This window comes from Ctenopharyngodon idella, chromosome 3 (genome assembly GCF_019924925.1).
Source record: "Ctenopharyngodon idella isolate HZGC_01 chromosome 3, HZGC01, whole genome shotgun sequence".
Taxonomy (NCBI): Eukaryota; Metazoa; Chordata; class Actinopteri; order Cypriniformes; family Xenocyprididae; genus Ctenopharyngodon; species Ctenopharyngodon idella.
Window position 1 is genome coordinate 40,702,759 of NC_067222.1, and position 13,670 is coordinate 40,716,428.

General features: G+C 35.9%; 3 protein-coding genes across 26 annotated transcripts in view; all 3 read left to right on the forward strand.

Annotated features, from left to right (window-relative positions):
* Positions 1-13,670, forward strand: part of LOC127508703 (Fc receptor-like protein 5) — a 113,174-nt gene that overhangs the window by 98,511 nt on the left and 993 nt on the right. The gene's annotated exons all lie outside the window — the stretch shown is intronic.
* Positions 1-13,670, forward strand: part of LOC127508707 (Fc receptor-like protein 5) — a 77,480-nt gene that overhangs the window by 62,933 nt on the left and 877 nt on the right. The window contains exons 4-9 of the mRNA XM_051886915.1: positions 10,991-11,128; positions 11,471-11,641; positions 11,723-12,004; positions 12,248-12,490; positions 12,576-12,701; positions 13,235-13,336. Of these exons, the coding sequence (XP_051742875.1) occupies positions 10,991-11,128; positions 11,471-11,641; positions 11,723-12,004; positions 12,248-12,490; positions 12,576-12,701; positions 13,235-13,336 (1,062 nt within the window). The remainder of the gene's footprint in view (positions 1-10,990; positions 11,129-11,470; positions 11,642-11,722; positions 12,005-12,247; positions 12,491-12,575; positions 12,702-13,234; positions 13,337-13,670) is intronic.
* The window catches only part of LOC127508704 (Fc receptor-like protein 5), a 112,427-nt gene that overhangs the window by 40,742 nt on the left and 58,015 nt on the right, over positions 1-13,670 (forward strand). For 6 of the 21 annotated variants that reach the window (XM_051886903.1, XM_051886900.1, XM_051886892.1 and 3 more), the window contains one exon: positions 2,738-2,844. The exons of 3 other annotated variants lie outside the window; for them this stretch is intronic. In XM_051886903.1, the coding sequence (XP_051742863.1) occupies positions 2,814-2,844 (31 nt within the window). In that variant the 5' untranslated portion in view covers positions 2,738-2,813. Of the gene's footprint in view, positions 1-2,737; positions 2,845-3,885; positions 3,922-8,448; positions 8,713-10,606; positions 10,880-13,670 lie in introns of those variants that run through there. 12 more of the 21 variants (XM_051886907.1, XM_051886898.1, XM_051886889.1 and 9 more) reach the window with 4 other exon arrangements.

The following is a 13,670-nucleotide window of genomic DNA, read 5'->3' on the forward strand; positions in this document are numbered from 1 at the left end:
ATGAATCAAGTTTTGATTTCTCAATAGTTTTGACTTTACAGCATTAAACTACTGTAATCTACAGAAATTATTATAGTTATTATAGAGAGAAAAAGAATATAACTACAATTTCAAACAATTCTTGAACATTTCTTTTGTACAGAATTCACACGATTATTTTTACACATCCTGTGGTTCTGACTGTGTGAAAATGTCACATACTAGTGTTCACATGAGAACTGCTCGTTGCGTGACGCTGTGATGGTTTCTAACACTACTGAACATGAACACATGGTGTCAAGTGCTGATTATGTGTTTAGAGTTGTGAAACACAAGAACAGTGTTAATAGTTCTGAGAAATCTTTTAGAAAATGGTGTTGTGCTGATAAAATTTGGCTAATATAATTGAATTTAGTGTCCAAGTAATTGAGAAAATCTGTAATAAGACTAGAGATTTATGAAAAACCTTTGACCCCAAGTATGAGCAATGATACAGACGCTTAGCAAGCACTAATAATTCATATTCTTATGTGTATTCTTGAGTGTCATTCTGCCTGAAGCACGAATAAAACAAGATCTGAAAACTTCCGATGTGAGCTTCTCTTCACAGCAGTTTATCTTTCTATAGCACTTCCTCTTTCACTCTCAGTCTCTCAGTTAAAAGGGTCATTCTACAATGTAGGGTACATGTCATGTCCATCGATGATAATTAAGTCTTTTCTAATAATTTTCTTCACAAAAATGATATTTTATCCATTAAGGGAAAGCAGATTATATCAGTTGTTTTGTTCAGTTAGGGTGTCTGGAGCTGCCCTTAGAGCGGGGATATGTCACATCTGTTTTGGGTTTTGGTTCCATGTTCTTGGCTCATGTCCTTTTTTATTTTAGTCATGGTTCCTTTGTTTCCTGGTTTTGTCATGTGATTCCCTTATCCCATCATGTGATTCCCTAGTCTCATGTGTCATGTTCTGATTGGTTCCCTTGTTTTATGTGTTGCGTTCTTTGGTTCATTGTGTTCAGGTGTTTCATGTTAGTCATTAGTCCATGTGTATATATAGCCCTCATGTTTCCATTGTCTAGTTTTGTTCATGTAATCTGCTGTTGGTGACTTCTGTTTTGGTTTATATTCAAGTCAAGTCATTGTTTTGTTTTCTTGAATTGATTTCACTTTTTGTAATAAACTGGAATTGGGTTCATCTTCAACTTTCCTCCAGTGGACTTGTTACAGACAGATAGAGCTGTGTCTGACAGTGTTTGAAAAGGAATTGATGAGGTTTCAGAGAAGGGTGGGTCAGTCAGATCAGCTGTGAAGATTGTTGAAAGCCAGTGGTGAAGTTTGAGACCTCAGACTGTGAAATCTTTTGTGTTGTCTGTATGAAGATGTTTGGTAATTCAAAGCCAAATGTGTCTTGTGCAGTTTCTGTCCCAAGCCTGAACTCCAGGGTTTAAAACATTCATTTGTCACCATTGTGACTCTGAGAATATTCACACACAAACATGATTATTTTTATTTTATTTATTTTTTTTTTTGTTACTTGTTACAAAATTGTTACTTTGGATTGTTTAAACCTGTTTTTGAATCATGTCATATTCTTGCAGAGTTTTGAATGGGTGTCTTTTGTATACTGTAGAGTGTTTGAGTGCTCAAGCTCAACTTCATTGAGTTACAGATGCTGAAGCAAAAAGTGTTACAATCATACCCAGTCTCCACCTACCTAAATGATGATAAAACCCAAATTCTGTTTGGGCCAAACAAGAAAAAGGATCTGAATGTTATTGACCTACAGTAGATATTCTTACTCCTTTCATTTCCAGACACTAAGGATTTAGTGTTTTATCTTGATAGAAGCTTAATCTAGATGAGTAAATGAATGCTACTGTTACCTCTAGCTTTTATCACCTTCATCGAATAGTCAATGTCAAACGCTACTCTAGGAAGAGTTTTGAAATTGTTATCCATGCTTTTGTTTCATCATGGCTGGACTATTGCAGGTCGTTGTATGGTTTTCTTCTATCATCCATGTCTCGCCTTCAAATGCTCTAAAATACAGCTGCTCGTCTGCTCATAGACAGTCACAAATGATCAAGATCAAGGCTGTAAGAGAGACAGTCTCTGCAGTCATCAAGCTGTGGAATAACCTGCCATTATCCATCAGAGCTGCTCCCACAGTGTCTGAGTTCAAATATTTGCTAAAAACTTTGTTTGTAACTGTGTTTATGTAGCTACAGCACTTTAGTCAAGCAAGAATGTTTTAAATATGCTATAGAAATAAATGTGGTTGAACTTGATATTATTTTTGTACCTTTTTGTTTTTTTGTTCATGTGAAATACTCTCTAATAGAATGAGCCAAATATTGACTCTGATGCCTGATTTAGCCTACTTTTTTTTTTTTTTTTTTTCTGAGGAAAGAAAATCTAATAATTGTGATTTTCTTGAGATAGTTTTGACTCACTCTGTCGTTATTCAGTCTACAGTGAACAGTGTAGTCTGATTCCTCAAAGAATGTCTCAAGTTGATTCTTTTTGGTGAATCAAAATCATATAGTGCAACAAATGCAGATTGATTTCCAAAGGAAAGACAAAACTGTTATATGAATCATTCAGTGGCTGAATTTATATTACATTATGTTACAACATTTCAGTATAAATTTGCCTGACATTTTCTGAAAACATTACAAGATTATCAACATTATCAGAATGTTTTCTATAACACATGAGGTATTTGTATGTCTTTAATCTGTCTTTATGTTAATTAAGATCTGACTGCAGGTATCAGGAAGTCTTGAGGCTTTAACTCAGTCTATCTTTAACCGTCTGTCATTATTCAGTCAGTATGGAGCTCAGTCAACTTCCTCTTGTGCTCTGTGAGTATGAGTTTCAGTGGATGTTCACTGCTGTTATATTATGAAAATGATCAAGTGATTTAATGTGTTCCTGGATTCTTTTCTTTTCATGTTATTCTCAGAGTTTCAGATCCAGCTCTAGTTCATGATATATGAGTGAAAGACGAGCTTGAGAGATTAAGTGTGCAGTTAGTGCTGTTTGTGAAAGAGAAATAAACTCTGTTGTGTTTGAGTCAGTCTGTTTGTTCAGTCTGTTTTTGTAATAGTGTTTGTTGAATCAGTTATGTTGCTTTGTTTTGTACAGTTTGCTGTCCATGATGCCTTAAGTTGATGTTCACTAGTTAGTCTTCAGTAGATGTTCACTAGTTAGTCTTCAGTAGATGTTCACTAGTATGCAGTTAGTAAGAGTTTATCTTTAATCAGACTTTAGATCAGACCGTTGGCTTCAAGTTTCTTAATCAAGTTCAGTTTCTCTCTGCTGTAATGATGAAATCTATGAAATATCAGACAGATGTTTCAGTGTTTATCTGGACATATATGCAGTCTTCCACACTAAATATCTTAAAATGAGTAAATCGGTATTACTGTTATTGTTTTCAGACTCTAGAAATGTTTTTACAGAAACTCATCCACTAGATCTATACTGTAATAATCGTTAGATTTCCTGTATTTGTCTGAGCTGTTGTTTGTGTGGCTCACCAATGTATTCAATTTCTCTAATACAAAAAATAAGTATAAGCTTGACCAGAGATCTTGTGGAGAGAAACTGCTACCTTTAGTAAATTCTTATCACAGATCTTCATCAATGATGTTCGTCTGTCAGTCTTTAGAGAATCTGAACCCACATTTCTGTCTGTGGGACAGACCTTTATACCTGAAACTAATTTACAAACCGAAGACGTCACAGTGACCCATAAGAGAAACACAGCCGGTTCCCTCACCGGAAGAACTTTGCCTATAAGATCTCACAGAAATAAAAAATCAGGATAACCAATGGATGAGTTTGATGATCTTTCCTTGAGACATTTAATCTTTCATGGGTTTTTTACTTTGTATTTTCAGTGCTGATTTCAAACATCCACTCTGGACACACTGAAGGTGAGTGAATTTGATTCATAAATTTCATCACAAATGGGTGATTCTGTTACAAACCAGAGGCCGGATTCATGAAACACTCTTAAGAATAAAATTATTCTTCACTGCTATTTTCTTATTATTTTGTAACTTAAGAAAAAAAGAATATTTTGAATTCCCAAAACCTTTTCTTAAGATTGTTCTTAAGACAAAATTTATTAAGTATTCCTATAGTATTCATATTCCTGAAATGAATGTTTTTAAATATCGTAAATAACTTCTTAAAGTCAGGATAACCTCCAACCTGACTTAAATTTCTAGTAATTTATCTTAAGAACTTTCTTATCTTCTTTCTTAAGAAGATTTTCATGAATCCGACCCCAGCAGTGAAAAGGAGTGTCATGATTATAAATTCAGCTTTTTAAACAAGTTATATAAATGATTCATGTGTTGTGACTAAAACCACACAGACAGTTCTGAGGTGTGACAAAAACACCAAAAACATTCACTCACAAAAATGTCAGTTTCTTCATAAATATTTTATGGCTAAATTTTTATGAAGAATAGAAAAACAAAATATCTTTTGATATTTTATAAATATATTTAACTTTGTCTTGAAAATTAGTAACTCTACAGACACCACAAAAACTTTATTTAATAAAAATGAGTTGCTGGACCTGCAGAAACTTGCAACACTTTATCTTATATTGTGTGTCTCTTTGACTGCTAGTGTAGATGTAGGTGGTGTGAAACCCTGCTTTGAGCTCAGGGCTTCTAACCTAAAGGATGTGGGTTTGAATGAACCCGTCATGTACTGCTCTGAGACACAAAGGTTGAGGATCCAAACACAGTATTTATTAGAAGGGTAAACCCAAACATAATCCACAAAACAGGCAAAAGGTCATAAACACATGCAAACAGTCCAAACAGAGGACAGGAACTCAGGCAGACAGGGTAAACCAAGAGACAGGGACATGGGTAGGGATGGGTAGGGATGGGTAGTCTCGAGTTTTCGACACACTAGTGCTCCTATACAGTGTTCCGGGGGGTCTATTAAGTTCCAGGTTCCAGTGCCCGGTTGCATAAAGCACCTTAAGTGTTACACGGAGTGAGCAGGTTCAATCCAAGTCTTCTAACGAGACCCGATCGACCGTTTTATATGATAAACAAATTGTAATTTAGGCGTTTATTCACATAAACATTGATGAATGTTTATGTGAATAATTCAAAACGGCAAAATTTCATAAAACTGTTGAGTAGTTTGCATCCCTGGATATTACCGTCAGTCGCTGAATATTTCAATCATAAAACAGTCATAAAATATATCATGTTTAGCTAGTTACAGAGTTTTTTCTGGCTCAAAATGAGGCAGAGTTGGTAAAAATCCTGGGTCCCTGTAGGGGGGCCCCGCAAGAGAATTTTGTAAATTTTAAAGATAAATTCATTAATCTGCACTTTGAGAGTTCAAAATACAGAGCTCCAACCCATGTTCAGTGTGCAAATTGAACAAAGTCTGTGCATTGACTTGTACCTGAATCCACTGTTAAAAATAAATCATCCACCGCCAACCACCCGATGATATTCTCTGATTTAGATATCTGCACCTGATCATCACATTACAATTATTCACATTCTCAGTGTTAAGCATGATTATGTGGTAACATCACACTGAATTAGGCTGCTTATAAATTAACATTTATTTAAAATAAAAGTTCTTCTTTAGCTAAATTAAATTTCCTTAATAGCCTAAACAGGCTTTACTCCGTTTAAACTTAAATTATCACTGTTTCATTACATCACTGTTGGAAAACACTCTTATCAGAATAATTTCTGTTAGTTAAGCTTGTGTATATTTTTAGTTAAAGCTGTTAAGCTATAAAGCAAAATGTCATGAAGGGTTTTTTCTTTGTGTTTTATATAATGACCACTAGGAGGTGCTCTAGGCACATGTTTTCCTTTATTGGTTTTCCCTGAAGAGAAATGCGTTCAGATGAAAACGAAAGTAAAAGAGTGTAGCGAATTACAGGTTTTTAATCAATTAGCTCAAATCATGGGTGAAATATATATAATAAATCATAACGCGTTATGATTAACTATAATATAGATCGACCAAAGAGGGAATTATGCACATATATTGTGAATTAATTACAACGGATTATAATTAATTACATATATGATTAGTTCTAGTTTAATAGTTGTTTAGAAAATCTATCCTAGTTTGTCCAGCAAACTATGGGTTTTCTAATAGACTATTATAAAAGAAATGTTATTCTCTGGCCACGAGAATAACTTCCTATTACAGCATTAAAGCGTAAAGCAATGTTGCAGAATTGAAACGTAGAAGTGACTTGGTTTTCTGAATGAGCAGCAGAAACAATCGAGCATGAATATAATGTACTTAATATATGAAACTACGGATACAGAGACTATACTGCTAAATATACACAAATAATACACATATATAGAAAATGAAAGTAAAGTCAAGAAAACAGAGGTGATCAAAGAAATGGCAAATTACGAACAGTTAAAACCTGTGAGAGCCAGCAAGGAAACTCAGCTTACACATCGAGCTTAAAACGCGTCGAAAAGAATGGGTCTATACTTGCATAGGTTCAGGTGCTGTGGTTGCTTCGTGTTTCTGCAGGGGTTTCAGTTCGTGCGGCTGGAGCGATTGGTCCTTTTCCGAGAAAGGGTTCTTCGGCGGGATTTTCAAACAAGGGTTTAACTTAAGAGTAAGATAACCGGAAAATAAAGAAGAAAGAGTCCGTCTCCTAGGCGATGAAGAGTGAAGACTTCGGGCGACGGATGAAGAAGGACTGACAAAAGAAAATTGTTGCCAAAAAGATGGTCGTCCCGAAGAAGAGGGGCGCGTGATGGAAGCGCGGTCGAGACGTCCGGGAGAGACGTGCGTAAAATGGCGAGGGACAATTGAGAGACAATCGAGAGACGCGTGTCATTGTGTTTTAAGGACAACAGACCAGAACCCCTCCTTGGGTACATCAGCCAATGACGAGGGTGCGATTTTGGCGGGCACACTTTTTCTTTGTCTCCATTTATGACCTAATTTGCATGGTTTATGAAGTGTCAGATCTGAGTACATTTTCTTCAAAGTACCATTAAATATAGAAGAATGCATTTTACAGTCATGTGACATACATTTTCAATTAGGACATAACGAAAGCTTTACAATGAGACCAAACTTGTCAGATGGCAAAGACATAAAACTAATACAACTACAGTCATAGCTAAGCTTATATACTAGGGATACATACATGCAACTTGAAATACAACAACTGCTCGACCCACAAATTATCCGCAGTATCCGGATAAAGGGGTATCTGAGCAAGTGACTGCCTGTCTGAGGTTTGTTGACAGCCGGCGGCAAGAAATTTGATGGAAGTTAACTTTTAAAACTTTTTTTGTCATCCCAACAACAAACAAAGCAGTGCATAATGGAGTACAACAGAGCAACATCAATTATATCAAATATTGGGGGGCCATTTCTAATTATTGGGGGGGGGGGCTCATAAATAAACAAATAAACAACAAATAAACCTTACATCCCAACGAACAAAACTGAATGACACCGGTGGTGTAGTAATTTTTATTGACCACCAGATGGCGAAGTAGAGCACTGTTTCAAAAGCTTCGAAGCACCAACACAGTTTGTTGTAAAAACTTCAAAAGCCTCATTCGGCACATCCCTAGAAACAGGGCAAATCCAGAGAACAGGGAAACAGATAAACAATGGAGCGCTCAGAAATGCAGTGATGACACATACAAGAGAACCAGGCTTATGCTGCGTTCCAGGCAGGTTTTTGAGCCCGTAAGTCACGACTTCAAACCACGACTCACAACTTTTTAACGTTCCAGACAAGTCACGCCAAACTGACTGAGTGTAAACAAACAAGCATGGCGGACCATAGGGGCTTATGCTCATTTACAATTATTTATATCACCAAAGGTGCTTACTCCTTGCTTATTTGAGGGAAACGGAGGAGGAATAATGGCGCATAAGGCAAGAGAAGCTGTTATACCTTTTATTTTACGTTATTTTACCGTGCACATGCATAAACACCGCATCCGTAGGGGCTGCCGTTACAGTGCACTTTCACGGGTAGAAGGTTGAAAAAACACGGTTACGGGTTGCCTGGAACATGGCATTATATACACAGTTAACAAGATTAATGAGACACAGCTGAATGTAATGAGTGCTGATGAGTCCGGGCAAAAGGATTATGGGAAATGTAGTCCATGATAGAATGGCAGTGGTCTGGGGTGGAGTGCCCTCTGGTGGCTATCAAGGTCACTCCAGCTGGTGATCATGACAGAACCTCACATAGGGTGATCTTTGCACTTTGAACCTTTGTGGTCCTTTAACTCTTTGCATTGCACTGAGTGAATGTTCACCTTGTTTGTTCCTATAATTGCTGTCAGCAGCTCTATTACATTGTCTGTGAAATAAAAATGCACTAATAATTTACCAGAGAGAGAATGAGATCTGCTGAAAAACTTTTACATCTCATGCTCCCACTGTCGTTATATTGACAGATTTTCCCAAACCAACTCTGACTGTTGAGCCACAGAGTTCAGTGTTCACTGGAGACTCAGTCACTCTGAGATGTGACATATATGATGAAGGAAGGCAGTATAGCTGGTATAAAGATGGTTCATTCATGGATTTCAGTGAACTACAGGAACACACATTCAGTTCTGTTTCTAAATCTGACGCTGGTAAATACTCCTGTTATGGAAAAGAGACTGAAGGATCACACTGGTCACACCGCAGTAATGAAGTTACACTGACAGTATCAGGTGAGTTTGATCATCTCTTCATAAACACACACAAGTTTATCATGTTATTAATGAGTGATTTCTTTTCAGAGCAGTTTTAAGTGTTTCTCCACAGAAGTGGTTGATTTTGACAGAAGATTTTTAGGGGTAAAGCACTAAACGTGGCTCCAGTTTTCTTTTGCTTATAACTTTGAACCCTTCTAAAGGCACAGTATATAAGATTTTTGAATTAAATATCCAAAAACCACTAGAACAATGCTTATTTCTGCCATGAATAGAAAATAAAAAAGGTAATTATGACTTTTTTTTCTCTCTCAATTCCTAGTTTATATCTCACAAATCTGAGAAAAAAAGTCAGAATTGTGAGATATAAACTCTCAATTACAAGAAAAATTAGAATTGTGAGATAAAAAAGTCACAATTAAGCTTTTACTACAAAGATTCCACTATCAGCTGTTTCATATACGCAGAATAAGCAATCTGTGTAAGGCACTAACTATCAAGGGGACACCATCCCACCCTCTATGGGGGCACCATCAACACCACACACCCTGAAAGAGATTTTAACCAAGGGGCCAACTGAACTTCTGCATAGGGGACCCATTTGACCAGTGGCTGCCTGAGCAATTCTGTTACTTTCTTCTTCTCCTCCTTTTCTACTGTACATTCTATAAAGTAAAGACTCGTTCACTTTTAGATAGTATGTTGCCAAGAATGCACACATTCAACACTCAAACTAAAATGAAGAATGTCTTACATGTAAGCATACTTTTACTGCAGTAAAAAAACTGAATTATAAAAACAATGGATTTCATATTGTCTGCAGGTAGAACTGAAACATGACAAGTAATGCAGTTTTCATAATGCCATCAACTGTTAGTATTTTGACAATCACTGCGCTTTGATTGACTGTATATTCATGTTGGATAGAAAACTAGTGCTAGTGTTCTGACAGAACGACTCGATTTTGAATCAGGTTTGCTGTGTTTTGATAGTAGGTAACACTTTATTTTAGGGTCCTTTAACTAGTTGCTTATTAGCATACATATTACTAGAATATTGACTGTTTATTAGTAATCATTAAGCACATATTAATGCCTTATTCTGCATGACCATATTCTACATTTTTAATCCTACCCAATACCTAAACTTAACAACTACCTTACTAACTATTAATAAGCAGTAAATTAGGAGTTTACTGAGGGAAAAGTCATAGTTAATAATGAATACATGTTCCCTATACTAAAGTCTTACCACTTAGTATATGTAGAAAAAGAGTTTTTATTTATTTAACAAAATATGGTTTTGGGCTGGAAAATAACTATTTGGCTAATTGTGATGTAGGTGTGTTACTGTGTTAAGAGTTTAGAAAAAGTACTTTGTTGTATTAGTAAACGCTTGTTAGCAATTGTAAAAAAAAAAAAAAAAAAAAAAAAAACAACACTTCAGTTTAACTTGATTTAGTGTTTTATAATCAAGTAACTGTTCATACAATAAAAACAGCACATTTTACACCTGACATGGACTTAAAAGATTCTGGCTGCTTTCTTTTCATAATAATGTTTAAGAATATAGCACTGCAAGGATTAATGGGGCTAGAATACATACTGTTACCTGTTGGAGTAAAACAGACCAAACCTTAAAATAATTGTTTTAAATTAAAGATGCGCTATTCTATGTGATAATTTGCTGCTGTGGTTTATATGTATGTTCCTTTTAAATTACCCTAAAGTATCATTTACTGTATTTATGTCCTTTTATTTTCTCAGTATTTTTGCTGCTGTTCTAGTTTTGTAATTTGTTGTTTCAAATAAAAAAATCATAATCAGAAAAAAAATAAAAACAGCACATTTTATTATTTTTATTTATTAAATTATTGATCACATTATTTTCATTGTTTATTGTTATCATACAGAAAGACCAAAAGCCAAAGTGACCATTAAACCTGATCATCATGAATTCAGTGGAGACTCAGTCACTCTCAGATGTGACATTGATGATGAAGGAGTCACTAGCTGGAGGTACTACTGGTACAAAGGAGGTTCATTCAGTTTTTCCAGTGAACTACAGGAACTCACATTCAGTTCTGTTTTTGAGTCTGACGCTGGTAAATACTCCTGTGACGGATTAGAGAGAGGAGGATCACGCAGATCACACCACAGTGATAAAGTTACACTGACAGTATCAGGTGAGTTTGATCATCTCACACACACGTTTAACATGTTATTAAATGATGTTTTATTAACAATCTGATTATTTGTAAGTGTGAACTTGTGAATGAGTGATTTCTCAATTTCAGATCCCAGAGCAGTTTTAAGTGTTTCTCCTCAGAAGTGGTTGACTGAAGGAGATCCAGTGACTCTGATCTGTGAGGTTAACGGCTCCTCTACAGGCTGGACATTCAGCTGGTTCACTCAAACTGTAACTGGCTCATCAGGTCAGTTATAATGTGCTTCATCTGAATTAACTGGTTTTATTGAAGTCAAATATATAATTTAATATGTCTGAATCCAGAAACAGACTGAGTAGGGCACATGCTTCAGTGCCCAAAACTTTCATGGGCACCAGACAGTGAAACCTACTTTGAGAACCCAATCCTCCATTACAGTCACTCCTCTGTAACAACATAAGAGCCATTGATCAACCTGAACACATTGAGTTACACCAATGTAACAGAGTTTATTCAGGTTCAAGTTTTGATACAAATGTAATTTATAAGGGCCAAATTTAATACAAGTCATTCCTTAAGGTGTTAACTACAAATTTTCACTTTTTTCAGACCTCAGAGTTCGTTATGAGCTCCTCTCAGACAGCAGCAGAAGATCTGGAGGAAAATACACTGTCAGTTCTGCTGCTCTAAACCACACAGGAGTTTATGTATGTAGAGCAGAGAGAGAAAAAACAGCCTATAAAACAAAATACAGCAACAAACAACTACTGTGGGTCACTGGTGAGTTCATGCAGAACTTAAACGATTTTTTCATCTTTAATAAAGACAATTTCTAAATTATAGCTGTAATTGTGTTGTCAGGTGTTTCTCCTCCAGTGTCTCTGATCATCAGTCCCAGCAGAACTCAACACTTCACATTTGTCTCTCTCTCTCTGAGCTGTGAGAACAAGAGTAACTCTGATGGATGGACAGTCAGAAGATACACAGACAGTCGGGGGCTGGAAGATTGTTCATCATCAGTGTTTGGATCACAAACAGAATCTACATGTACAATCAGCTCCACCAGAATATCACACACTGGAGTGTACTGGTGTCAGTCTGAATCTGGAGCAAAGTCTCATCCTGTTAATATCTCTGTGCACTGTGAGTCTGTGTTTCTGTATTTAATCATTTCACTGACAGTTTACAATCAGTGCATGAAGAAAGTTAACAAGAGCAGGAAGAATTAGTTTGGCCAGTAAACAACCAGCCAGACCATCATAGTAATACACTTAAAACACTCAGAAAACAGTGGGTAGTGGAAAATATAAAAGTCTTTTTTTTTTTTTTTTTTGTCTTGTTTTTATTATGTTAACATTTTATTGCATGTTTCCTGTGTTTCTGTAGCTGGTGTGATTCTGGAGAGTCCTGTTCATCCTGTGACTGAAGGAGATAATCTGACTCTACACTGTTTAGATAAACATACAAACCCATCAATCCTCAGAGCTGATTTCTATAAAGATGGATCACTCATCCAGAATCAAACTACAGAGATGATCATCCCTACTGTCTCAAAGTCACATGAGGGTTTCTACTACTGCAAACACCCAGAGAGAGGAGAGTCGCCCAAGAGCTGGATCTCAGTCAGAGGTGACAGTAAGATCTATAAACACTATTGAAATGTTCCTGTACAATTTACAGCACTAATCTAAATGTAAAAATACATGTACCTCAGTTTCTCCAGCCTCAGGATCTGATGGTCTCAAACAACCTGTGATAATTGGAGTGACTGCAGGACTGACTGTTGTATTTTTGATCGTTGTCTTCTTGGTCCTGCTGTGGCACTACAGAAACAACAAAGGTTCATTATCTGACATATTAAAATTCAGCAACACATTTTCAGACACTAGATCTGTTTCTAAACCTTCTGAGCTTCAACCCTACATCAGTCTAAGCTGGTTTTCTGGACTTATCTGGTCTCCCAGCCTGGTAAAGCTGGTGTGTTTGCTGGTTGTAAAGGATTTTTGGGCAATTTTCAGCTTTTCAGGCTGGGAGACCATCTTAAATTAAGCTTGTTACTTCAGTTATGAAAAGTATTGATGAAAATATTTGTCATCTATATTGAAGTCATTGAAACTCATCGAAGTGAGTCCTCCATCTTGTCCAGTAGTTGTTTGATATAAAAAATTACTGCATGTAAATCCCTCCAAATTATTCTGCCCATGAAGACAGCAAACAGTGAGGCAGATTAATGTTTTGGAACAGAACCATAATGTGATAAATAAATCAAAACAGGTCACTAAACACTTTTTCATTCTCAAACATGTATGTATGAAAAAGATGAAAAGTCAGTTTTCCTCAAAACATTTACACAAACATTTTATGTTTGACTAGGTGGAAGATCTGAGTCTCCCTCTGCTGTCAGTCAACAGCAGAACATCAGTCAGACATCAGAGCAGAACCAGAGTGAAGACGGATACAAGACACTGCTGTCTGGTCAGTCTTTACTCATTACCCATTAATAAATCTTTAAAAGACACAGAAATAAAGTTTAACTAACATATTTCACATCTAAAAAATATTACACTCCTCTAAATTTTAACATGATAATTAGTGTCTTACATATACATGTATTTATTTCAGCTTGATGTCATTTGGTTTTATCAAAAACTGCATAGCAAAATATATTTTACTTTAGAATATTAATAGCACATGAAATATTATTTCTGGTGCTTTATTTTTTTAAGTTTATGTGAACATGACATCAATATTTTTCTGTGGAATTGAATTAAGATGAATGACAAAAAATCTTTGAAAAATGTATATATTA